This window comes from Podarcis pityusensis (assembly GCF_964106645.2).
Source record: "Podarcis pityusensis genome assembly, chromosome: 10".
Classification (NCBI taxonomy): Eukaryota; Metazoa; Chordata; class Lepidosauria; order Squamata; family Lacertidae; genus Podarcis; species Podarcis pityusensis.
The window spans coordinates 58,809,572-58,836,537 of NC_138035.1; the positions used below are offsets into that span (position 1 = coordinate 58,809,572).

At 43.9% G+C, this 26,966-nt stretch overlaps 1 protein-coding gene and 1 long non-coding RNA gene across 2 annotated transcripts in view; one reads left to right on the forward strand and one right to left on the reverse strand.

The window, feature by feature from the left end:
- The window catches only part of LOC308486741, a 433,510-nt gene that overhangs the window by 58,006 nt on the left and 348,538 nt on the right, over positions 1-26,966 (forward strand). The gene's annotated exons all lie outside the window — the stretch shown is intronic.
- Positions 2,823-26,966, reverse strand: part of LOC308486722 (V-type proton ATPase subunit S1-like) — a 49,277-nt gene continuing 25,133 nt past the window's right edge. Inside the window, exons 7-10 of the mRNA XM_081023912.1 lie at positions 14,558-14,805; positions 10,510-10,563; positions 6,948-7,185; positions 2,823-4,032 (exon numbers count right to left, since the gene is read on the reverse strand). Coding sequence (XP_080880038.1) covers positions 3,823-4,032; positions 6,948-7,185; positions 10,510-10,563; positions 14,558-14,805 — 750 coding nt within the window. The 3' untranslated portion in view covers positions 2,823-3,822. The remainder of the gene's footprint in view (positions 4,033-6,947; positions 7,186-10,509; positions 10,564-14,557; positions 14,806-26,966) is intronic.

Consider the following 26,966-nt stretch of genomic DNA (forward strand, 5'->3'; position numbering starts at 1 on the left):
GGCAGGATTATTGTAATAACCTGCAGTTTCACGAGAGTATATATTTAAAGTTGATGAATAAATGAGCAAATTAAATAGATTTGGATATGCAGAAGATATTTAAAAAATAAGTTTAAGGAACTGCAGAAAGAAAGGGAAGGGAGTCAAGTCTTGAAATGTTAAAATGATTGTAAAATTAATGAAATGTATAAACCTGAAAAGTATAAATAAAAATTAAAAAAGAAAAGAAATTCATCATCATCATCTCTGTTCAGTCATTCAGAAGCACATTGAGAGAATGCACATAGGAGAGTGGTGTGCTATAGATATGTATAGCAAAAGGCCAAATAGCTACTGAATTACTGAACAGAGATGATGATGACGAATTTCTTTTTTTTTTCTTAAGGGTCTTGCTTAGCCAAATGTATGCATGGGGATGGAATGACTGTGCAAAGCTGGGACATTATCTTCCATTACAATGTTCCTCAGCCCCATTCACATTTATTTAACAAAAATCTGAACAACCGAACAGGGCTTGTTTCTACATTCACTTAAGAAACCCTGGTTCTCCGTGTAACTAGCGAGATGTGGTTTTTCCACCTGCACGATTCATTCATTTGAAACTCTTCTATCCTCTCTTTCTACTGACAGCGTTCGCAGCAACTCACAATAAGGTGTTCAAAGCCATGGAAACACAATCAACTATGATGCTTATGACTTTATTTTTACACCAGAATTTTCAATATACATTAAGCACAGGTTCAGTATAGACCAAATATGCTAAGGAAAATCGTTAAGGACAAAGCCCAGTCGTGGGAATCTCCATTCAAAAGTTACTTTTATTATGCAGCGAGCAACTAGGATTTGCTTTGTTTAATTACAGGCGCAGGGGGACTTTTCTCAGACCCACAGTATGCAAGAAGAACAGTTTCAATCGTTTCCTCCCCAGCAATAAAACCTCCCCCTGCAGGCCAATGGGAACTTCTTTTCTAAGCCTCATCATCACAGAAGGGAACCAATTTTTGACAGGATCACAACTAGATAGAGGTTTTAAACTCCCCTCCCCACATATTGCTCCCTCTGAAAACCACATCTGTAATTAAATAAATAAAATAAAATAAAAAACACAGTCGCATGTGACGTATTTAGTGCAATGTGTAGTTTATTCTTTATAATAATCAAGTGGGTGGGTGTAATGTATGACCAACTTTCTCATGCACAAGCCATTTAGTAGATGCATAAAGGTAAAGGTAAAGGGGCCCCTGACAATTAGGTCCAGTCGTGGCCGACTCTGGGGTTGCGGCGCTCATCTCGCTTTATTGGCCAAGGGAGCCAGCGTACAGCTTCCGGGTCATGTGGCCAGCATGACTAAGCTGCTTCTGGCAAACCAGAGCAGCGCACGGAAACACCATCTACCTTCCCGCCGGAGCGGTACCTATTTATCTACTTGTACTTTGACGTGCTTTCGAACTGCTAGGTTGGCAGGAGCTGGGACCGAGCAATGGGAGCTCACCCCATCACGGGGATTCGAACAGCTGACCTTCTGATCGGCAAATCCTTGGCTCTGTGGTTTAACCCACAGCGCCACCCGTGTCCCAGTAGATGCATAGCATGCACTAATTATATTCTCTTAGAGCCAAACTAGGCAATTTTTTCCGTTCCTTTGTTTGTTTAATCTGAGGATCATTTCCCTGTACTTTATCTGATGGAGGAAACGCTTGATTTTTTTTTATTAAAAAAAGTCTTTCCTATTTATCGAAACTTTTTTATCCCACCTTTAAAAATGTCTCAAGGATATGGAATTTCTTAATGAAGCTTTATTTAACAAACTGTATCCAAAATAGTATTTTGTTTTTTAATCATTTGTGAAGCTCCTGGCACCACCTACCAGTCTTCTTAAAGGCTGGCAACATCTGCGACTGGTTTCTGCTTTACCTGAGGGCTTTCATTTAGGCAGTGATTAAAAAAAAAGGAATGAACAGCTGACAGAATAAACACTGCTGCCAGCAGCCTCCTGTTTTCAGGAAAAGATTTCATTGCCACAAAAGCTTACACCTTTTATTGATTTTGTCAATGCTTCCTGCTGCATTAATACAGCTGAAGTTCACAGTTCTCCTAAATACATGCACTATGCATTTAAAGCAGTCTCATATCACATTAAGGTAAAGGCACCCTGGACGGTTAAGTCCAGTCAAAGGCAACTATGAGGTTGTGGCGCTCATCTCGCTTTCAGGCCGAGGGAGCCGGCGTTTGTCTGCCAACAGCTTTTCCGCGTCATGTGGCCAGCATGACTAAACTGCTTCTGGTGCAACGGGACAACGTGAGGGAAGCCAGAGCGCATGGAAATGCTGTTTACCTTCCAGCTGCAGCGGTACATATTTATCTACTTGCACTGGCATGCTTCCAACTGCTAGGTTGGCAGGAGCTGGGACAAAGCAATGGGAGCTCACCCCGTCATGCAGATTCAAACTGCCAACCTTCTGATTGGCAAGCCCAAGAGGCTCAGTGGTTTAAACCACAGCACCACCTGTGTCTCTATTAAACAGATTAGACCACATTAAACAGCCATGGCCTACCCCACAGAGTCCTAGGAATTGTTATGGGTGCTGAGAATTGATTCTGGGATACAATTCCCAGAATGCCCTGGGAAGAGGGATTGACTGTTAAACCACTCTGAGAATTGTAGCTCTCTGAGGCAAATAGGGGTCTCCTAACAACTCTCACTCCTGCCAACCTAGCAGTTCAAAAGCACATCATAGTGCAAGTAGATAAACAGGTACTGCTCCAGCGGGAAGGTAAACAGTGTTTCCGTGAGCTGCTCTGGTTCGCCAGAAGTAGCTTAGTCATGCTGGCCACATGATCCGGAAGCTGTCTGTGGACAAACGCCGGCTCCCTCGGCCAATAAAGCGAGATGAGCGCCGCAACCCCAGAGTCGGTCATGACTGGACCTAATGGTCAGGGGTCCCTTTACCCTTTACCTTTAACAACTCTCAGCACCCTTTACAAACTACAGCCGTACCTTGGTTCTCAAACGCCTTGGTACTCAATAGTTTTGGCCCCCGAACGCCACAAACCCGGATGTGTTCCGGTTTGTGAACGTTTTTCGGAAGCCAAACGTCCGACACGGCTTCTGACTGAGTGCAGGAAGCTCCTGCAGCAAATCGGAAGCCGCGCCTTGGTTTTTGAATGTTTTCGGAAGTCGAACAAACTTCTGAAACGGATTCTGTTCAAGAAGCAAGGTATGACTGTACACCTCTCAGTATTATTTAGCGGAAGCCATGACTGTTTAGTGTGGTATGATACTGAGATGTTGCACATGTTAGCCCCCGTGTGCAATTAGCTGGTGTAGGAGGGCTTAGCTGGGTTGCAGCCATGACAGAGCTCTCCTGAGGCGCAGAGGGTCAGTGCATCTGTTAACAAGACGTTTGGTGGTTTGAGCCCACCCAGGAATGGGTGTGAGCAGGATTCCTGCATCGCAGGGGGTTGGACTAGATGACCCTGTGGGTCCCTTCCAACTCTACAGTTCTATGATTTGATAAAGGGTGGGCCTTTAATCCTTTCCCCCTGCCCCATGCTGTGGTCTGATCAGATTTGGGGGCTCTCACCTGCTATTCACAATGGGAGAAAATCTCCAGTTTGATGCTACTGGAAATTTTCTCCCATGGGAAGGAGACGGAAAGGATGTCCATCAATACAATGGAGAGAAGGATTAGAGTAGCACCCCCATCATACCATGGACCGGATCCAGTTTGGATGCCCTGCAGCTGGCTATGATGATGATGGTGGTGGTGATGAAGATGGCTTGCGCAGCAGGGCCCAACCATGTCACAAATGTCACATCTGCTATTCTCCTTGCGGGACTGACAGAGGTTGATCTTTGGGGTCATCAAACCTATTGTTGGTTGTGAGGTTCACAATCATGTGGATCCCAAAGGTCAGGATCAGTAATAAGACTAATGAGGACACCAAACCCATCCAAATTCCAGGGGTGAAGAAGGTTGTGCAGTCACTGGCATAGGAAAATTTTTGGCCTTCAACGCTAAACGCTTGAATCTGCAAAAGAGAAGGAGGGGGGAGAGGATTGAGCTGCCAGGAATCTGTACTTTATGTCCCATGTCCGCTCGCAATGTGTTCATTAACCACACACCCATCTTGTTTGTTGAACCATAGGAAAGATGTAAGTTAAAACGATGGAAAATCAAGGGGTATTCTAAGGATACAGCCCTGGGGAGAATCCATTAACTTCAGCACATAGACATTGCTAGGCCACCTTCACGTAGCTAAAAAACTTTTCTTCCACCAAAAACAAAACAAAACAAGCCCCACAGAGTGATAGTTCAAGCTGCCCTTTGAACCCAGCTCCGTTGATTTTCTCATCTATCTGAGGAAGACTCCTTAGGACAATGCCTGAGGCTGAACTTGGAATCTGACACAAAGTTGGGGGTCTCCCACTGAGCTAAGGCACCTCTCAAACAGGGGTAGGAAATAAGCAGGCTGAGTGTTTACTCACAGCTTGGCAACTCTATTTCCATTTTGTGTGGGGGGGGGGAGCCTGTATATTTAGGCCGTGGTTACATTTACACCATCATTTCATTTCGTTGCTTACTTTCTCTCATACCATCCACATTTCTCCAGTGAAAATAGGGATGTCTTATTCAATAGTAAAAGTAGATGATAGATAGATGATAGATAGATAGATAGATAGATAGATAGATAGATAGATAGATAGATGATAGATAGATAGATAGAGGGAATAGGTAAAGGACCCCTGGACAGTTCAGTCAAAGGCAACTGTGGGGTTGTGGCGCTCATCTGGCTTTCAGGCTGAGGGAGCCATTGTTTGTCCACAGACAGCTTTCCGGGTCATGTGGCCGGCATGACTAAACCGCTTCTGGAGCAACGAGACACCGTGACGGAAACCAGAGCGCATGGAAATGCCGTTTACCTTCCCGCCACAGCGGGTACCTATTCTCTACTCGCATTGGTGTGCTTTTGAACTGCTAGGTTGGCAGAAGCTGAGAAAGAGCAATGTGAGCTCACTCCGTCATATGGATTCAAACCGCTGACCTTCCAATTGGCAAGCTCAAGCAGCTCAGTGGTTTAGACCACAGCACCACCCACCCTTTATTCTAAAAACATAACAAAGTATTAAACATTTTTAAAAAGCTTCCCTATACAGGGCTGCCTTCAGATGTCTTCTAAAGTTTGTATCTCCTTGGCTCTGGAGTCGCATAACTCCATACCATCCAACATTTCTCAGATGAAAATAGGGACGTCCTAAGGAAAAGTGGAGGGACGTGGGTGGTGCTGTGGGTTAAACTACAGAGCCTAGGACTTGCCGATTAGAAGGTTGGCGGTTCGAATCCCCGCAATGGGGTGAGCTCCCGTTGCTCGGTCCCAGCTGCTGCCAACCTAGCAGTTCGAAAGCACGTCAAACTGCAAGTAGATAAATAGGTACCGCTCTGGTGGGAAGGTAAACGGCGTTTCCGTGCACTGCTGTGGTTCGCCAGAAGCGGCCAATAAAGCGAGATGAGCGCCGCAACCCCAGAGTCGGCCACGACTGGACCTAATGGTCAGGGGTCCCTTTACCTTTAAGGAAAAGTGGGACATTTTGGGATCTAATAAAAATCTGGTGCAGCTTCTGTAAATCCAGGAAAATGGAAAATGGAGGGTCTGTTCTTTTCAGGCTTCAGGCAAAAGTTGCAAAGGGAAGACACACATTATCTGGCTGGCTGGATGGCTGACAAAATGGTGAGGTTGCATAATGTTGTTATGGCTCCCAGAGAGCACTGAGTGGCTATGAAATAATACAGACTCAATACCATTCTTGGTGCCAAAGTGCTTGAAGCATGTAACAAGGCTTTGATGTTGCTAAAGCACTTTAGCTGAAACAGACTGAGGAGGCTAAAGGTGGGAAGACAATGTTTGCAGGGTACAGCAATATTGATCTTTTTTAAAGAATAAAATAAACCCGCAACACGCCAGTCTGAGATGTCTCTTCTGAAGTTTCAGTCTGGAAGTTTGACTGTATCAATGTGCCTTTCTAGTTTTTAAAAATACCTATTGTAATTTCTGCACTTGGCAATATCCTTGCTTATATTTTGCCACAGCAGTGGTAGGGAGCAGTTGTCTTCCACTCATAAAATAAAGATGTGCCACCTCACATCCTGTTGTTGACAAGCAAGAAAAGCCTATAAAACAATATTCTCTTTTTGTCTGTAACTCACTGAAGATTTTTCAAGGTCTTTATAAAAGAATTCCGGCTTGTGCCATCACCTTTCCAGAATCTCAAGCGGAGAGCTCACCCCAAGTACTTTTAAGTTGACAAAGATTATGGCTTTTCATGTATATTGGATATAGTCTATTACTAAGCCATGATTCACACATCATTCCTTTGCAAAAATGACCCCATTCACTGAAGTGGCAAAATACCATCTTTTTCCATGTATAAGACAATCTTTTTTGCTTATTTTTTTTTAGTCCTATACACGGAAAAATACGGTCCAGAGCTTCAGCTGCTCATTCTGCAAATTGGGGGGGGGGGGGACTCAACAAGGTTGGGTGATATTGGGTGTTTAAAATATTCATTTCTTAATTTAGGGTTCAAAAATAGGGGTTGTCTTATACATGGGGACGTCTTATACATGAAAAAATACAGTATAATTTGTTTAGTTGTTTGACTGGATAAAAAATGGATAATGATTGGTGTTGGTCTGTTGCTTTCTATGGATAGCTTTCTGGAGAATCTTCTTTTTTCCTTGTTCTCCCCATTTATAGGCTGCCCCAACCCTGTCAATCCTTCACCTTCACATTACTGAAGAGCTCACTGGGGATCCAAGAAAGGGTGTTGGTTAAAACTTTCTCTTAGGGTTGAAGGGGAAAGTAAGTGGTGAGGCAGACCTTTCAGAAACTCCGACAGCAAACTAATAGCTGTTAGAATTGCCTCTGAAACTGCACTGTGTACTCACCTGGAACTCAGAGATGACAACCTGCCACTCTTTCGCTGCAGCATTGCTGGGAGTCAATGTTGCCCCATAATGGTCGCTTGTTCCCACCAGCTGGCAATGGAATGAATACTCCGCAGGACCAGAGATGGAAGGGGCAGTAAATATAGCCGTTTCCTTGTTGTCTTGTTGAATGTGAACAAAATCTAAAGTGAACCACTCTCGAGCAGAGCCTACGTACATCTTGTTGGTCATCAAAAATCTAGAGAAAGGAGAAACATAGAATGCATCGATTCATTCTGCCGTGGCATCTTTTCCTTTAGGAATTACTGGGTGGCCATGAGATAGGATTAAGCAGGCACATTTGGGTTTATGAGATGTCTCTTCAAACGTGCCATTCGGCTTAGCAGCAAAAATGAGACCCCCAAGGTTGTCTCGCGTGCCGCAGCAAATGAAGGATACAAAGGTGGAGTTCAGTGGTTCATACTGTGATATACTCGCAGAGAGGCTACAGAATTTCTGGGTTTGAGCCTTCTGCTGATGGGCAATGGAGAGAAGGGAACAAGCTGATTCTCCCTGGGAAGAAGAAAAGAGGCTTCTGTTCCTTAATGGAAAGGGCCATGTGTGAATACGGATACAAATATGGATAAATTCACTGAAAAGCCAATGAGGCGAGCACAAAAAAGAATGTGCATGAGGTGGGAATGAACCAAACATAAGAGGAAAATACCGCATTTTTCGCTCTATAAAACGCACTTTTCCCCTCCTAAAAAGTAAGGGGAAATGTGTGTGTGTCTTATGGAGCGAATACAGGCGGGAGGCTCTGCTCAGTGCTCCCTTTAAAGAGATGTGTGGAACGTGTGTCCGGTTCTTGAGGGCTTTTCCCCAAGGAGGGAGAAGGGCAGAAGAAGAAGAAGAAGAAGAAGAGTTTGGATTTGATATCCCGCCTTTCACTCCCTTTAAGGAGTCTCAAAGCGGCTAACATTCTCCTTTCCCTTCCTCCCCCACAACAAACACTCTGTGAGGTGAGTGGGGCTGAGAGACTTCAAAGAAGTGTGACTGGCCCAAGGTCACCCAGCAGCTGCATGTGGAGGAGCGGAGACGCGAACCCGGTTCCCCAGATTACGAGACTACCGCTCTTAACCACTACACCACACTGGCTCACACCAGCCCTTCTCCCTCCTCGGGGAAAAGCCCCCAAGAGCCGCACACACACTCCGTTCTCTTTAAGGGGAGCGCGGCTCTTGGTGCAGCCTCTCCCGGGCAGGGAATGAAGGCCCCCCCTTGCCCAGGAGAGGCTGCGTGCGGCCAAACAAGAAGCCAGGGCAGCAAGCAGGATCGCTGCGTGGCGGTCCCACTTGCTGTCCTGGCTTCTGGGATTCAGAATATTCTTTTTCTTGTTTTCCTCTTCCAAAAATTAGGTGCGTCTTATGGTCTGCATCTTATAGAATGAAAAATACGGCACTTATGCACTCCTTTTATAAGCCTGCAATAACTGTAGCACAATTTTGGCCTTGCCACGTGATTCCCATTTCTTGTCGTCTATCCTGCAGTTTCGCAACAACAACAACTTTATTATTTGTACCCTGCCCATCTGGCTGGATGGTGCTAATAATAATAATAATAATAATAATAATAATAATAATAATGGTGATGATGCAAAGGCCTCAGGTTCAGTTCCAGGCACCTCTAGTAAAAGGTTCAGGTAAGAGATGCTGGGAAAGCCCTCTGCCTTCAGATCCTGGATAGGCACTGCCAGTCAGAGCAGGCAATAGTAGGATAAATGAACAAATAGTCTGATTTACTATAAGGCAACTTCTTTTGTTCCTAAGACATGCAGCACTGGTTGCCTGATTCAGCTGCTGTTGTATTTCTCCCCTTCTCTGTTTTTTGGGGGGGATTTTTCAACTGACTTGATGTGATTGTATGCAATAAAGCACAATCCACCAACTGTTTTGAAATTATCAGGGTCTATACCAAATCAAGAAATGGGATGATAAGTTTATCTTAACAGAAAACAAAGGAGCATATACTGTATGTTAAATGTGAAGGGAATAACTTGATTGAGCACGTAGGGGCAGGTATTGCTTCCCCACCCTGGCTAGCAGACTGGAAGCCTAGGTAGCTAGAGCGGATTTGTAATAAATAACACAATAATCATGTTTTCCAGCTTAGAGGAGCCTGTTTACAGCTCATGATACTTTTTGCAATGTGAGTTGTGCAATGGACAAGCTCTCCTGTCTGTCAGCAGAGGGTTATTTTTTTACTTATTTTTCCCAGGATCGTATTGTGTTGATTACAAGTCTTTCATTTGGCCCGGTGCCTGAGGCTATTCTAGTGGAAGAGGCTGTGATACGGCATTGCTTACTTTGGTGAACCATTCGCTGCCCGGTTAATAGCACTCTGAACCGCAGTGAGGAAAGATTTAAGCTTTTTAATTTGAAATCATCTCCGTTTTATTCTATTTACTCATACCCGAGATGGTCTTTATTACTTGTTACAAATTTCCGGCCAGACATTCTAGCTTGACCTCAATCCCAAACTGTCTTTTCCCTGAAGTACCGTATAATTCATTTGCTAAGGCACCTTCTGTGGCAGGGTTGAAGACCCAGGACACGTAGCGGCACTAGCGTCAAGTGAACTACATCCTTATTCAGAGTGATTTAAGAAGAAACGCTGGCTTTGGGTAGTAGTAGTAGTAGTAGTAGTAGTAGTAATTTTGTTATTTATACCCCACCCATCTGGCTAGGTTGCTCCAGCCACTCTGGGCAGCTTCTAACACGTATAAAAACATAAGAAAACATCAAACATTAAAGAATTTCCAATATGGGGCTGCCTTCAGATGTCTTCTAAAAGTTGTACAGTGGTACCTCAGGTTAAGAACTTAATTCATTCTGGAGGTCCGTTCTTAACCTGAAACTGTTCTCAACCTGAAGTACCACTTTAGCTAATGGGGCCTCCGGCTGCTGCTGCACCGCCACCACGCGATTTCTTTTCTCATCCTGAGGTAAAGTTCTTAACCTGAGGTACTATTTCTGGGTTAGCGAAGTCTGTAACCTGAAGCGTCTGTAACCTGAAGCGTCTGTAACCTGAGGTACCACTGTATACAGTTATTTATGTCCTTGACATCCGGTGGGAGGGCGCCACTGACAAGAAGGCCCTCTGCCTGGTTCCCGGCAACTTCACTTCTCACAGTGAATGAACTGCCAGAAGACCCTCAGTGCTGGACCTCAGTGTCCTGGCTGAATGATGGGGGTGGAGATGCTCCTCCAGGTATACAGGGCATTTGTTTGTACGCTACATCACCTGGCTCCGTTGCAGATATAATCACCCAGCAGGTCCTCCTCACAGCCCTGCTTCCATGTTTCCACAACCAGTACAATGATATTTGGACTAATCATCACAAGTCTTAATCATGAATAAAACTTGAATACAAGCAATAGTGGGTAGACTATCGCCATTAGTTTCTGCTTGCCTGGGATTTTGTAGACTTGTGGAGAGATAAGAGGATGTCCCATTCTGTAAGTGGAAAGCACCTCAACATTCATTTTTAAAATTGTGTAAGTAAATTAATTCATAAACATACCTGATTTCCAGACTCTCAATGCCCTTCACAGGGTTGGTGTATTTTAACGACAACCTGACAAGGGGGTCGGGGAGGAGGGAGAAATGCAAGAAAATGTTACATCATATAATTTTCATATGAACCTTTTTCATTATTTCTTTAAAAAATAGGAGCCCATCTAAATTGGTAGGTAAAGACAAAGAGATGGCGAAGCAGAAAATATTGCAGAGCAGAAAGCTGTTTCCTTATCTCCCTTTCAAACAAAAGGGGGACTATATTGAAGAGCTTGATCTATGGCGTTATTTCCAGCTCACTTAAATTTAAGTGGTGGCAAGGATTCCCCGCAACAACACCTTACAATGAAATTATTGCCTCGCGTAATGTTAATGGGAGTTTTGATCGTGGTGGTGGTTGTGGGGACCAAGACATTTGAAGAAAATGAGGGCACAGGCAAGGAGAGAGCGCGGCAGTAAGAGAAGACATGTGGATGAATAGAAGTCATGCATAATTATTCTCTTGGAAAGGAACAATGAAAGGAAGACAAAAGAAGCAGCTATATGTTGGCACAATTCTTTTTTTTTGCACCTCATGCATACATACAAGCTGAACTGCTTATTAGTTTTCTTCTTCTTTTCCATGAAAATAATGGATCTGGACACAAATCTGGCTTGATGAGAAAGAGTTTGGAAATGGGGCACAAAAAGGTCCTACAGTGTTTTTCGCTCTGAAATAGCAGCTCTCTGGGAGGAGATACCGTATTTTTCGCTCCGCAAGACACACTTTTTCCCTCCTAAAAAGCAAGGGGAAATGTGTGTGCGTCTTATGGAGCGAATGCAGGGGGGAGGCAGGCGGGAAAAGCCCCAAGAGCCGCACACAAGCTCCGTGCAGTTCTTGGGGGCTTTTCCCCAGGAGGGAGAAGGGACTGACTGGCAGCATCAGTCCCTTCTCCCACCTCGTAGAAAAGCCCACAGGAGCCACGCACCCTTTAAAGAGCGAGCGGCTCCTGCGGGCTTTTCTATGAGGTGAGAGAAGGGACTGACGCAGCCAGTGAGTCCCTTCTCCCTCCTCAGGGAAAAGCCCCCAAAAGCAGTGCTCTCTTTAAAGGGTGCATGGCTCCTGTGGGCTTTGTGGGAGGTGGGGGCTTCTGACGGGCTGCCCTTCTCCCTCCTCGAGGAAAAGCCCCCAAGAGCCACACACACACTCTACGCGGCTTGTGAAAGGGAGCGCCGAGCAGAGCCTGGGATGCACGCAGGCTCTGCTCAGTGCTCCCTTTAAATAATATTTTTTTTTCTTGAATTCCCCCTCTAGAAACTAGGTGCGCCTTATGATCAGGTGTACCTTATGGAGCGAAAAATACGGTATGTGCTTCGAGGGGAAAGTACCCTGTGTGTTCTGAAGTTCACGCTCCTCTTTATTCGCTAGGGAAATGCTCCTTGTTTCAATGGGAAATGACAGGCCTAGGCCAATGTAATGCACAGGCTCCCTGACGTAAGAGAAGAATTCAGATGAATACACACACACACACAGGGCTTCACAGGGATCTGTGATCTAGCTGCACACCCTACCACTGACATGCCTGATGGCCACACCCTCCACTATCTGAGCATGGAACACAAGGAATGGCTTGCTCGCTGTGTTTGGTTTGAGGAGTGACAAGCTGTGGCGGCCCGAGATTTAAGGCATGGTATTTCTTGGCTGAACCAAAAGGAATGGGTAGTTCATGTACAGATTTCTTTGCACAATTGGCTCTTGCACTGATATGAATAAGGACAGGGGCATAGCATGGGGAGGGCCAGGGGGTTGTAGCCTCGGGGACATGGTTTTGAGAAGGTGTGAGTCAGGTACCCCCACACAGGGATCCCTGTGAGGAGAACCAGAGCTTATAGGGTTAAAAGCTCAGAGTGTGCGTCCTGATGCTGGGGGGGGGGGTGCCCACATACGGGGTTTTTGTCTGCTTTGTTATGTGAGATTACTTTCGACTGAAAGAGCCAGCATGTTGCTGTTTTATCCCGGATTGCTGATTAACTGCTGCTGTAAATAAAAGCTTCTTAGATTAGGAAAGAAGCTGCGTACAGAGTCTTTTCTGCATGCTTGAAATATCTCCACACAGAACACACACCGCTGTGCGCAGTCTCTGCTAAATGCCGGGACAACACTGGGTCGCAGTGGAAGCGTACTGCACGTTGAATTTCACAATCCCTGCCCTGCCTGCCACTGGGGGTCTCTGGGCCCCAGAGCCCAGTCTTACTGCTGCACCCCTGGCCCACATCGGTCAACCAGGTTCCCTCTGTGCTGGTGGTGGGCGGGCGGCAGCACAGCGTGGCCCCAAGAACCCTCCGTGCCCCATGCCCACCTGGCACTGGCAGCGGCTAGGGTTCGGATGGTTCAGCGGGTTTTGTCCACCCTCCACGCCCAGCCCCTGGACCCACCTGGTGCACTCACGTGCCCCGGGCACAATAAAGGACGCAACGCCACTGAATAAGGACCACAGTTCATACAAAAGTTTGGATGCGTATCAGAATGCATGTGGAATTCTGGTTTTGGTTTCAAAAAGCTCAGAATACGAGGTGCCACATTTTAGAGGATGACGACGTTTGGGGTACCAAATCCACATCAACAAAATGAAGCCAACATTGACGCAGGTGTCATTCCTACAGTGTTATGATATATATGGAAGGGAGTTATTGTTTCTGTTTGTTATTATGGCATGCATTTTTGTGTTTTTATATTGTAAAGTGCCCTGTGATCTTTAGATGAAGGGTGGTATAGAAAATTAATAAATAATAACGATACGATTCCTGTGAATGGCACAGGAATACATAGGATACTGACATAGGTGAGTATCTGCATACAGGCTTTCCACACATATGCCAAGTGTGATAGTGATGGGAGAGGTACAGACAATGGCCTGAGCATCCCTATTGCAGCATCCCATTAGGTCAGACCACCTGTGGTCAGGGGGGTTAGATAGATCTTCTCCCCATCAAAACCATGCCCTGTTTATTTGTTCCCATAGAGGTGAACAACAGCTGTTTACTACATAAAAATATTGCAAGCCAGGCCATTGGTCCATCGAGTTCAGTATTGTCTTCACTAACTAGGAGTTGCTCTCCAGGAGCAGATTTTATTCCCAGCCCTACTGAACCTGGGACTTTCTGCATACAAACCAGGTGCTCCTCCCTCCTTTTTCCAGACCCTTTTGTGGAAATAAATGCTTTATGCATTATGGAACACTGGAGGAGACATAATAATTTTCTGAGTATTTCAGAATTATTCTCCCCCCCCCCAAATACATTGTTTCATTTTCCTTTTCCTATAATGCTGATGGTTTCTCCTGCTTCTATTGTGCTTTGCATGTTCCTCGTGAACTGGTAAAACCAATGAGAGACTAGGTTCTTTCCAGTCCTACAGCTTGTAGTTCCATTTGTAACCAAAATGGAAAGGAATTAATTCAACTTGTAAATATTGTCCGAATAAACCGTACTTTAAATGTTACAAAGATGGTCATTTAATGGCAGATCAAGTTATACATAATATATACTATGTTTCTAATGTAGGAAAGTCACTTTTGATCTGTAAAATATTGAAAAACTATCATTTCCTCCCAAAATTCTGTTTCTCTTGAAAACTGAACAGGGGAAAAAATCCGTTAACTGCAAGTTTTATATCTTTAGGCTGTACCAAAAACGTCTACATCTTAATGAGCAAGGCTGGCTGTCAGTGGGTTGAAAAAGGTATTTGCTGGGGAAAGCTTGTCCATCTCTAACTTTTAGCAAGTTGACAGCCTCAGTTCTCCAGCTGCAAAGTAGTTAATAGCCTACTTTGTGGAGTAAATTAATAAGAAGGCTTGTAAAGCATTTTGGACACTTAAAATGCATAAGAATAGAGATAACCAAAGCTATGAGAGCTATGCAGTTTCATGACTGTACCTTAATCTGATCTTTCTAGGACTTTGATTTCAAGTCTTGGCTAAGCTAAATGGTAATGCTATCTGGGAACAAAAAAAAAATCAGCTTCCTCAGTCAATGCACCATGAAAGACAATTAGTAGTGAAAGTCAGGCTACTCACGTGGCATTGGTACCCGAACAAGTGGAATTGCTGGTATCCACTTCGTGAGATTCAAATGTGCGATGGGTTAGATTCATGACAGTGCCATCGGCTGTAAAGTTTAAATCTGTGGCATAAAAAAGGATGCACGTGGCATTGGGGCCTGTTCCATTGGTTATATTTATTGGGGCATACAGATTAGCTTCTTGTTTTTCAACAGACATTAGGTGCCTTCTGCTCTGCCATTCTACATCAGGTCCCACTGGTACCTAAAAGAGAATTCTGCAGATTATTTCAACAGAAAACAAAACCTTGAGGTGAAACACAGATACTGAGTCAAAGCTGGCGGTTCACATGCTGAACGTATTGCTCTGCTTTCCTTTGGACCACATCAGCAAGGCCGAAAGGGGGGGGTATTGTCATCTGGGCAGCCCAGGACCTCCATACGCACTGCCCAGACTTGTGCCCCAAGGAGGTCACTTTGGTGCTATTAACACAGCAGTTTTTCACCCCTGCAGGTGCACTCCATTGTCTCTCGAGACAGACAGGTGCCAACAACAACAGTTGCAACTATTATTGCCAGAATGTGGTATTTGAAGGAAGAAAACATTCCCTTTAGGAAAGCAATATATCACAAAGAAATACGTTAAGTATTTCACTTTTTAATTAAAAAAAATAATCTCTCTTCTTCCCCCCAAAGTGTAGCCGTTTTATTTCACACAAGGAAAAGGTTATGAAGACTAAACTATACTGTGTTTAATCAATTGTCTGTATGTTAAGGGACACTGGGGCTAGCACGTTGTCTGGGGAGAATTGTAACGCTAATAACAGAAATAAGATTTTGTAGGAGGAACTGATGACTGAGCTATGGGGAATACTTTGATTTTGGAGAAAGAATGAAGTCAAGAACAGATTTTCAGGAAACCAAAAGCTGTGCCACAACTCCTCTAGCAAGTTTAGCCAGAAGTATCCCACCCTTCAATAAAACAATTAAACATAAAATATTTACATGAAACTTCTTATTGAATTACATGGTATGCAAAAGTGAAGTGAGTAGCCACGTAACCAGATTAAAATAAGATCCCTGGCAAATGTGCGAATGCACATGATAACACATTTAAATTTCTGCAATAGCTAGCACTGAGTAATCCTGGCTGAGCGGGATGAGTCTGGTTAAATAGCTACCCAGATAAGAGAATGAGAGCAAGTTTTAACACAACTTTTCCTTGAACACAGGTATAACCTAAGGGAACACATCGTTCGAAAAAGCGAAAGCTGTGCGGATTATGCAGGAAGTATCAATAAGCAGGAGATTAAATTCTTGGCTATTTCTGCTAAGGGCACTTTCCTGCCAAATCCAAGTGTTTTGCATCCCTACACAAACTTTTTCTCCTTAAATTTTCTGATTGGCTGCAGCAGAGAGGAGGATAGAGGAATTCATCTTGTGAAAGTGATGTTCACAATACTTAGCACAATGTCCTATAGTGTGTGTGTGTGTGTGTGTGTGTGTGTGTGGTTGATTGGAAGTCAGGGAGAGAGTTTGGTATTTATGTGGCCACTCCAACTGGATATGCAATACTGAGATGACTGTTTCTTGCTATTTCAACCTATTCAGATAAAATAGTGCCCGCTCAAGGAATTTTGCTGTCTAAAGCAGAATGCACCTTTTCTATGGGAAAAGTCTTGCTGCACCATTTAGACTCCAAGTCTTGTCTTTATTTCTCCCCTTCCTTTCGAAGGCTGCAATCCTGTGTACATTTCCCAATCTCACTTGGTGAGATTGCCTCCTGACTAAATCTATATAGGATTGCTCTGGGAATCTTTCGCTCATGCCCTCCCCTCATGTTTTTTCAGGGGGCTGGACCCCCTCAATGTTCAGTGGGCATTCAGCTCTGCTCCTTGTGACATCACATGACATCACGAGCATGATGTCAGGACGTCATGTCGGGCCCCCTCAAGCAACTGGAGAAGATGGCAGCTCTGTTCAGGTCATTGCTGAATCGCTGTCAGTGCATGTGATGATTAGGTACCCAAACTAGAGGTTCCAGGCGCAATTCTGCATGTTCTTCACTATGTCAAACTAGGAAAATCATCGTTTCGCAGGGTAACACATAAGCGGTACTTCTATGCCATCTTCATTACTGCTGTGCTGGCAATCAGTAATTTTGATTTCACAATAACAAGGCAGACAATGGTAGACTGAAACTTATTTTCAAAGCACAGTATGACAATAATCAGGGCTTAATCTTCTTTTTGATTTGTGCTATTTGATTACGAAGGGATAAATGCAGCCTCTCGGGCAAACTTTTGATTAACTAGCGGTGCTGGCTGGAATCCCACACACAAGCTGCTCACTGAAGTTAGCAGAATGTAAGCTTCACAACATATCATGGCTGCAGTTTTCATCATGCTTCTTCAGAAGAGGAGGACACCAATGGACACAGATCTGGTAAACTTTATGATTACTCCCGAGAGGCCATTTTGGCCATGCCACAAACACCTGCCCAACACCTAACACCAAATAAATAAATAAATAAATAAATAAATAAATAAATAAATATTTATACCCTGCCCATCTGGCTGGGTTTCCCCAGCCACTCTGGGCAGCTCTCAACAGAATATTAAAATACAATAGTCCGTCAAACATTAATAGCTTCCCTAAGCAGGGCTGCCTTCAGATGTCTTCTAAAAGTTGTACATGTATATGATCATATATGATCAACTATCAGACGATCATCAGGACTTCTGTGCACAGTGCTATGTGAAAACAAATAATCAGGTGTCATGGTGACCTCAGGTGGGTAGGTCAAACACGACTCAAGGGAGTGGAGGAGTGAAGGCTCTAGTCAGATTCGGTTCCCTATAGCTGCAGTATACAATGGCTCTTCTAGAATAACCCAGCTGTTGCACAAAACTACTACCACCATTTGGAAGCCACAATATGCTGCTGCTGCTGCTCAAACATGAGTTATCATCAGCAAATTTAGGAGCAAACATTTCTGGGGGAAGGGAATAATAACTTTGAGAGGCAATCATTTTAGTCATTATGGTCACAGGGAAGGAAAGGCTTAACCCATACACTATGGTCCTGATGGAGCCTTCCTGTGGCTGCAAAATACAGAAATGAAATGCAGTCATTTTGGGAACGTTTTTTTTTCACTGCTGCCTGAGCTCCATATGCATCACTTGTCCTCAAAGAGTTTTGGGAGCAGGTAGAAAGAAAGAAAGAAAGAAAGAAAGAAAGAAAGAAAGAAAGAAAGAAAGAAAAGCTAGGATTTACCTGCAGATCTGGGGAGGGGTGCTCTCTCTGTCTATAAATCCACCCCTGCTTTCTTCATAGACATGTGAACCCAATGCATCTCAATACTGAAGCCCCGTTTGACAACTAGTGAGGATGATTAGCATTATTTTGCAAAAGTAAGAAAAAGAATTTTATTTCATGCAACACTCTGAAATGGGTTAAACCACAGAGCCTAGGACCTGCTGATCAGAAGGTCAGCAGTTCGAATCCCTGCAACAGGGTGAGCTCCCATTGCTCGGTCCCTGCTCCTGCCAACCTAGCAGTTCGAAAGCACGTCAAAGTGCAAATAGACAAAGAGGTACCGCTCTGGCGGGAAGGTAAACGGCGTTTCCGTGCACTGCTCTAGTTCGCCAGAAGCAGCTTAGTCATGCTGGCCACGTGACCCAGAAGCTGCACGCCAGTTCCCTCGGCCAATAAAAGCGAGATGAGCACCGCAACCCCAGAGTCGGTCACGACTGGACCTAATGGTCAGGGGTCCCTTTACCTTTACCTATAGGCATGGGTTACTTTGTCGACTTAAGTTTCTCTCGGCTTCTTTTTTCCAATCCTAAATTCACTTCCATATCTGTTTGCAATTTTTAAATTATTACTATTCCTCAGGAAAAATCGCCAGCATTATAGTGCATCCCCCCCATATACACATTTTTACAAAACAATTTCCCTAATTATATGCCCTTTTTATTAATATATACATGTTTATGTCAACATGCAGAGGGCCAGGAGGCCAGCTGGGCCGCCTCCTTCTAGCCGTCCGCTGCGAAGACCCATCGGCCTCTGCACCAACGAAAATCAGCAACATGGGCTTCAAAGCCAGGACACACTATGTCAGCAGATTGAACTGCGCACACAGAATAGGCGTGAGGCTTGTGAAAGCATACTATAACTACAGATTTATTAATCATAAATCAGGACAAAGAAACATGTCGTCTCTCTCTCTCTGAGAGCCAGTGTGGTATAGTGGTTAAGAGCAGTGGACTCGTAATCTGGTGGACTGGGTTCGATTCCCTGCTCCTCCACATGCAGCTGCTGGGTGACATTGGGCCAGTCACACTTCTCTGAAGTCTCTCAGCCTCACTCACCTCACAGAGTGTTTGTTGTGGGGGAGGAAGGGAAAGGAGAATGTTAGCTGCTTTGAGACTCCTTAGGGTAGTGATAAAGTGGGATATCAAATCCAAACTCTTCTTCTTCTTCTTCTTCTTCTTCTTCTTCTTCTTCTTCTTCTTCGTCTTCTCAGAGAGACCAGGAAAAGCAAAAGCTATACACAACGGAAGTTCCCAGCAAGCTGTGCTGGAATGTAAACAGACATGTGACATGCAACAGTTCCACACGTCTGCTCCTTAAGGTGGAATAGAGATCTCAACACTTTACCCTAGTGGGATTTTGTACACATTACTAGGCTGGAAAAAGGAACTGCAAAGTTCATGGAAGTGAGAAAGTTGAAGGATTGTGCTTTGTGTTTCGTTTCAGAAAGTGTGAATTTTGTAGGCTGACCTTTAAATGCAAACTGAACTGGATTTGTCTTCTACCCCTGCTATGAAGCCTTCATTTTAAATGCTACATCCCTTTAGAGAATTTTGTCCTTTAAGACATGTGGAGGGAGATTCTTTTGTTTCATCACATGTTAAATCAATGGCTATGCATTCTTGGTGCTATCTTTTTCTTTGCTGTTGAGATCAGATGAAATCATGATGATACAGGAATTGATGATACATTAATTTCTGGTTTCTATTCTGAGGGTTAATGAAGATACAATATTCACAGAGTGGGCAATAAATGCAAAAATGAACAAGAGGGACCATTTTATGGTGTAGTTTATATCTTTCTTTATTTTTAGTGGTTCCTTGAGTTTTGATAAAGGGGCAACAGTTATAACACCTTAAGTGGGATATTAAAATTGAGAAAGGGCATAATTAAAGATGGCCAAATTATATGTAGCCTATCTTTCAAAGCACTGGAGATTGTCAGAATAAATGGAATGACAACTGGAGATTTATACCTTACAAAACCTTTCAAAACAGTTCACAAAAGGACATGTCTTTTCAGACCTACTGGCAGCTCTGCACAGGAGTGAAGAATATGGGCAACAAAAATGTGTGGGGAGAAAATGTCTCTGATTTAGTTCCATGGAAACTGATGTTAATACCTATTCATCTCTCCGCATATAATTATTGGGTGTTACTTGGAGCTAGCTGAAAGCAAAAACTAGGGGATGGGAGTTAATGTCTTTGAAATATATGCAGAAAACCGAGAACTGCCATGCACTACTAGATATGTGCCCCCCATTACATTGTCTGGGGGTTATAGGTGGATAGGTGAATTAATAGGTAACCAGAAAAATGAAATATAGTGCTAAATTCTGCTAAAAGAATGCCTCTGCAAAACATTGTATATGAAAGGGCTTTTAAAAATTCTCTGTAAAAAATAAACATTGCCAAAACGAGAACAGCTTGGGAAATGAGGAAGGCTGGAAGTGAAAATGAGGAGGGATATTGGCTGAGAATTTTTATATGGTGATTTTTGAACACGAGGACATGTCAACACATTAGACTTGGGGAAGAAATTTGGTTCTGTTCATATTTAAAAGTAAACTTACAAAGTCTGCATTTTCTGAAACAATTTGCAATTCGAAACACGCATATAGCCTTCAAAATTATTATCCGAATGCGAAACACTTATCTGAATTTTGCAATGCTGTTCTCCAGCCAAGTAATGTGTAGGAAAGCGCATATGCTATAGTAAAGTGTGTACATAAATGCAAGTATTAGTTAAAAATAGCATACAAAAAGTCAATATGTTTGCAAAATGGGTTTGCAAAAATGTGTATAGTCAGGAAAATCGCATGCAGATACGAGTACAGTAGGAGAAATTCACACGAAAATGCTGGTGAATGTTCATGAGATCTTTTTCCTTCCAAAACAAAAACTGCAAGCTGATATAGAAACGTGGAGAACTGAAGGTTAGAAAAAGGAGAAACTGGGAGATATTGACCTATTCACCAATCCCTACTTATATTGGATAAGCCAGTCATGTGCAATTTGCTCCTTCCCATTAGAGACGGGAAGTGGCTTAGCATTGTGTCTGATTCAGGAATCATAGTTTACTGTTCTCCCAACAAACCATGATCTGGAGCCAAGCCTTGTTTTGGGCTTGTAACTGATTGTTGTTGGTTAAAGTGAAACAAATCAAAACCAGTGGTTTTGGATATAAGACTAATCCAGGGATCAGGTTTGTTTCCTCCTTGCACCAGTGGAAAGAAGAAGAAGAAGAGTTTGGATTTGATATCCCGCCTTTCACTCCCCTTCAGGAGTCTCAAAGAGGCTAACATTCTCCTTTCCCTTCCTCCCCCACAACAAACACTCTGTGAGGTGAGTGAGGCTGAGAGACTTCAAAGAAGTGTGACTGGCCCAAGGTCACCCAGCAGCTGCATGTGGAGGAGCGGAGACGCGAACCCGGTTCCCCAGATTGTGAGACTACCGCTCTTAACCACTACACCACACTGGCTCACACTTTACTTCTGGAAAGAAGTAAAATATCCCAGATAAGTTAACTGTGGCTTACTGTGGTGAGGGAACTGAACAGCTAAAACAGAGAGAGGGATATGTCTTCCAGGTAGTTACTTGCAATTTCCTTTTGCTTAGCCAAACAGAATGCAAAGTTTGTCTTCTTATTCCTACAAGCTACCTCTTTGTACCATTAAAATCAACACGCTGAACCTGAAGAGCATTCGAAATATGAAAGAAAATAATAATTAAAGATCGATATCTCCCTTCAAAAAAATGTACGTATGGTCTTAAAGCTAACAATATGCAGCCTTAAAATCTCCAGATTCTGCGGAAGATACCCTTTTAGAAAAAGATTGTTGCATGGAAAGACATGATTGGCGTGGCAATGTATAGGAATCAGCATTTAGGCGAGAGCGCACATCCATAAAAGCAGAGGACTTGAGCCACAAGGAAATGAAATCACAGCAGTCTGTATGGATCAACGAGCCAGGAGGATGCTGGCGAGCATTAGATTAGAGCCTATTCACAAGAAGAAAGTAGAGAAAATTGAGGCAGTGGTTGCATTTACAAGTGCACAGCAGGCACTGTATTTTCAAAACAGGATTCAGCTTAACTTGTTGAAACTGGAATGGGCTCTTTGACTTTTCGCAAAGATGAAATGAAACTTTCAGGAAATGTGCTCCTTCTGAAAAATGCACTCTTTCACATTCATGGATGACTTTGATCACAGCCGGTAACAAATCATTAGAGGCATCTCTGGCTAACGCCATGGCTTGTACATGCTTTGCAACTGTGTAAAGCTGCAAAAAATAACTGCTGCAGTAATAAATGAGTGCGACATTTCTCAGGTGGGGGATCTGGGAGGTACATCCTTTCACCTATGCCTATGCATAGTGCCTCTCATCACTTCCTTGAAAACAGAATTTTGTGTGGTATTGAGGGAAAGTTCATGCTTTATTCTCTGGGGGGTTTTTTTGTGGGGGGAGCATGGTTTGCATTAACAACTTTGGTGACCTGAGTCTAAGCTTGTTTACGCAGAAGAAAGTTCTGCTGCCTCCAATGGAGCCTATTCAAGAGCCAGCGTGCTCAAGATTTTAATCTTGGCGTGCAGAAAGCATGATGACTTTTCCAAGCAATTTTGCATTGTGAGAATGTCATCTTTGTCTACAGGTGATCGAATCGTTATTTAATATGTGAAAACCTTACAATACTGATGCCCTTTCAGCGCCTGGCTGCAGTGCTTAGAGTTTTGTTCCACCATGTGTCATGAGGCAATGCCATCATTTTGTTTTCAATACTGGAATCCGGAGGCATTCCAGTCTGGGTTTTTCTTGTTCTGCATGCTTACTATGAGCTGGACCTAGCCAAACAACCACATACTATTCTTTCAGGAATACCTTGCAACCTGGTTCAGACAACCATGTACATTCAGATGGAGTGGAATCACAGTGGCAGCCCCAGCCCCCAATGGATTGAGGTTGAATTTGACAAGACAGAAATACTGTTTTGGGGGGCAGGTATGGGGGACTCCTTGGTCCTGATGGGGTAACTGTTCCCCTGAAGGACCAGGTGCGCAACCTGGGAGTCATTTTAGACCCAGAGCTGTCCAGGGAGGCACAGGTCAATTCTGTGTCCACAGAAGGTGTCTATCAGTACCACGGAAGCTTTCTACCAGCCTGCCCACAGACTTTTTCGTCAGAGTGGTGCATGCTCTGGTTACCTCCTGCTTGCACTACTGCAATGTGCTCTATGTGGGGCTACCTTTGAAGATGGCCCAGAAACCACCTGGTAGCTAGACAGGTAACTAGGAGTAGCTAGACTGGTAGCTAGACTGGTAACTAGGAGTGACTGCCAGGACCATATAACACTGGTCCTAAAGGATCTTCACTGGCTCCTAGTACGTTTCCGAGCACACTTCAAATAGTTGCTGCTGACCTTTTCAGCCTTCAGGTTAGTATACCTGAAGGCGTGTCTCCACCACCATCATTCAGCTCAGACACTGAGGTCCAGCTCCAAGGGTCTTCTGGCAGTTCCCTCACTGCGAGAAGTGAAGTTACAGGGAACCAGGCAGAGGGCCTTCTCAGCAGTGGCATCCACCCTGTGGAACGCCCTCCCAGCAGATGCCAAGGAGATAAAGAACTACACTACTTTTAGAAGACATCCGAAGGCAGCCCTGTATTGGGAAGTTTTTAATGTTGGACGTTTTATTATGTTTTTATATGTGCTAGAAGCCGTCCACAGTGGCTGAAGAAACCCAGCCAGATGGGCAGGGTATAAATAATAAAATTATTACTAAGTTCAGTAGATTCTGTGGTCAAACTCTACACCTTTATGACTGTATGTGTGTCAGGTGTAGATCAGGTGCGGGGAACCTTTGACCTTTCAGATGCTGCTGAATTACAACTCCCATCTGTGATGGGGTGTCAGAAAATGCCACCCACAGCAACGACTATAGTGTGCTGAGTTTCAAAGCAACTAAGGCCACAGTCACACCATTCACTGAAAGCACTATGATACCACTATAATCAGTCTTTAATCAGTCCCACAAAGAACCCTGGGTCTGTCATCTGTTAAGGGTGCTGAGAGTTCTTGGGACACCTTTCTCCCCCCACCCGCCAAGCTACAATTCCTAGAGTGGCTCAGCAACCAATCCCTGTTCCCAGGGAACTCTGGGAAATGTGGCTCCATGAGGAGAATAGGGGTCTCCTAACAAGCCTCAGCACCCTTAACAAGCTACAGCTCTCATGACTCTTTGGGCAAAGGCATGGCTGATTGAAGTGGTTTCATAGTGCTTTCAAAGGATACAGCCTAAAACACACCCATTGGTGTGGACAGAACATAGCGGGATGTACACCAGGGATTGGGAACCTCTGATCCAGGGGCCAAATGTGGCCCTCCAGCTTTTGTCCCTCTGTGTCTGGACTTCTGGACTCTGGTCCCCAGGCCATACTCCTGTCTCTGCTACACTACTCACAAGCCCTCTTTTGCATCTCCCTGAGTGACTTTGCCTGGTTTGAATATATCCTTGAACTCTGACAAAGCTTCTTAAAGACCCTCCAAGTGTCCCTATTTTCCAGGATTTACAGAAGCTGTCCTGGTTTCTGTACGTTTTGCTTAGGACGTCCCTATTATCATGGGAGAAATGTTGGAGCGTATGGAGTTATGCAACCCCCGAACCAAGGAGATAAGTAATTATACAACCTTCAGAAGACGTCTGAAGGCAGCCCTGGACAGAGAGGGCTGTCTGAGTACGTGTAAAACTAGCCTACTGCTCCAATTTACATTTACATTCATTCTCCTGTGCACTTTTCCTGTCCCGGAAGAGAATGTGGACCTCAAGCTGAAAAAGATTCCCCACTCCTGAAGAAAGTGTTGAAAGTCAATTGCAATCCTGTGTGTAGCTTACAACTAAGAGCCCCTCATCTGGAAGCAGACCTTGTCTCTAACCTTCTCCTTGCTATAGTGACAAATTCCCCAATTTAGTATCCGCTCTGGATTTTTTTCAGGTGTCATGCTAGGAAATGAGAACAAATGTCATTGCTGGCCTATCCATTTGTGTACACTTTGTCTCTAACCTTCATAAGAGTACGGTGGCATAATGGGTATAAAATCCCCCTTTATCACTGTAAGAAAACCTAGGTACTATCAAAATCAAAAGAGATGCTATTTCAGTTCCGGCAGAAAAACAAACAACAAAATTCCAGTGCAGAAACTAGTGTTCTTCCTTTTACCAAATATAGGACTATCGCACAGAATGAATAACAAGACACTACTAACAAGCATATTTCACAGTCTCTGCGCCGTTCCGTCTACTATCTAGTCAAACTGATGTTTGCTTTCCCCAGAGTAACACACAGCTAGCTTCAGCCAGCTTGAAGCAGTTCTTCTGTAATTATTTTAAACTCTGCTTTGTTTTGCATGTAGGATTCTGGCTGACCCAGCTGGGAAATAATTAAGTATATTGTCTACAGCTACAAGTTAAAATTTAGTTTCTTAATGTAAAGCAGTGCTCAAATGGAGAGGAAAACAGAAAAAAAGCTGGGGGGTAGATGGGACGCCTTGCTCCCTTTCGTCTGCCTCCCGTGCATTCATTTTCCCCCTCCAGCATTCGTAATGCATTGAAAATGACAGTAGATGAATTACCCTTGCATCTGTTGGAGCCAAACTAAGGCTGAAATCCTAAGCCCAACTGTTTGGGCATGAGCCCCACTGAATTAATTTAGCAGACATGGTTAGGATTGTAAGCACATAGTTCCCACTGAAATCAATGGAGCTGAAGTCAGGATTCCCCACCCACCTTTGAATGGGAACTAAATTATACAGTGTACCTCGGGTTACATACGCTTCAGGTTACATACGCTTCAGGTTACAGACTCCGCTAACCCAGAAATAGTACCTCGGGTTAAGAACTTTGCTTCAGGATGAGAACAGAAATCGTGCAGCGGCAGGAGAGGCCCCATTAGCTAAAGTGGTGCTTCAGGTTAAGAACAGTTTCAGGTTAAGAATGGACCTCCAGAACGAATTAAGTACTTAACCCGAGGTACCACTGTACTGATCAGCAGAGAAAACCAAAGGGGTACACAGGGAAGGGAAGTGGCAGATTGTCTGTTATGCTAACCAGGATGGGAGGTGCGGATTTTCTTATTTGCCCCTGCAGATCTCATTTTTAAAATTTCACACCCACTGAAGCTAATAAATTTACTATGACAGCTACAAGCTGATGTAGGTGATAAGCCCAACCTTGGGGCCTATTGGAGGGATGAAGAAGCTTTAAACCTCATGGGTCCAAGGCCACTTCTGCCCTCCCTTCAATCAACCCTCAGAATGCTCTGTTCGGGTGTCTCATATCACACTACTGGGGAAAATATCACCAGCAGCAGATATATGCCTGCAGAACTCTTTGCAGTATATGCAAAGAGCCTACAGAGTGTCACCTCACCAGCTCTCCATGATGGCTCTGTTACTCTGGAATTAATCCATTATCTTTGACCCATGAATCAGACTATTCATGCCCATCTTGACCTCAGCTGCATGTAAAATTTGTGAGGTCTGTGCTGCTCAGTAAAGATCACTTAACCAAAGAAGTTTAATTTTGCATTTCCAATTCTTCAGGCACTGAACAATGCCTTCATCGGAAGGGGAAATAAAATATGTACATCAGTGATGGATTATGAATGAACGTTCTGGTTTCCGTCCATTATAGTATCACTTAAATTAAGGACCACCAACCTTTTTTGAGAATGTTCTGCTAAGAGACTGCTAGGTCTCTGAAGCCAGATACTGTCTGTTACTTTGGATGATCCATTGCAGGCTTTGAAGTTCACCGACCTGATGGCCTCCAAAGTTTTGGTGGACTCCAAATCCCATCATCCTTGACCCCTGGCCATGTTGTCTAGGGCTAATAGGAGTTGTAATCCAACATTTGGAGGGCACTGGGTTGGAGAATGCTGCTGTAGACAAATTGTTAATTCACTCTGAATGTGTATCCTTATGTAGAAAAATAAAACAGCATCAACCATGTACAAAATGGAGGTATCAGCAGGCTTCGGGAAACCTTCAGGTTTGCAGGAGGACAAGTGAAAAACTGGGGGTGAGAGAAAGTTGCTAAATCCATGAATTCTGCATA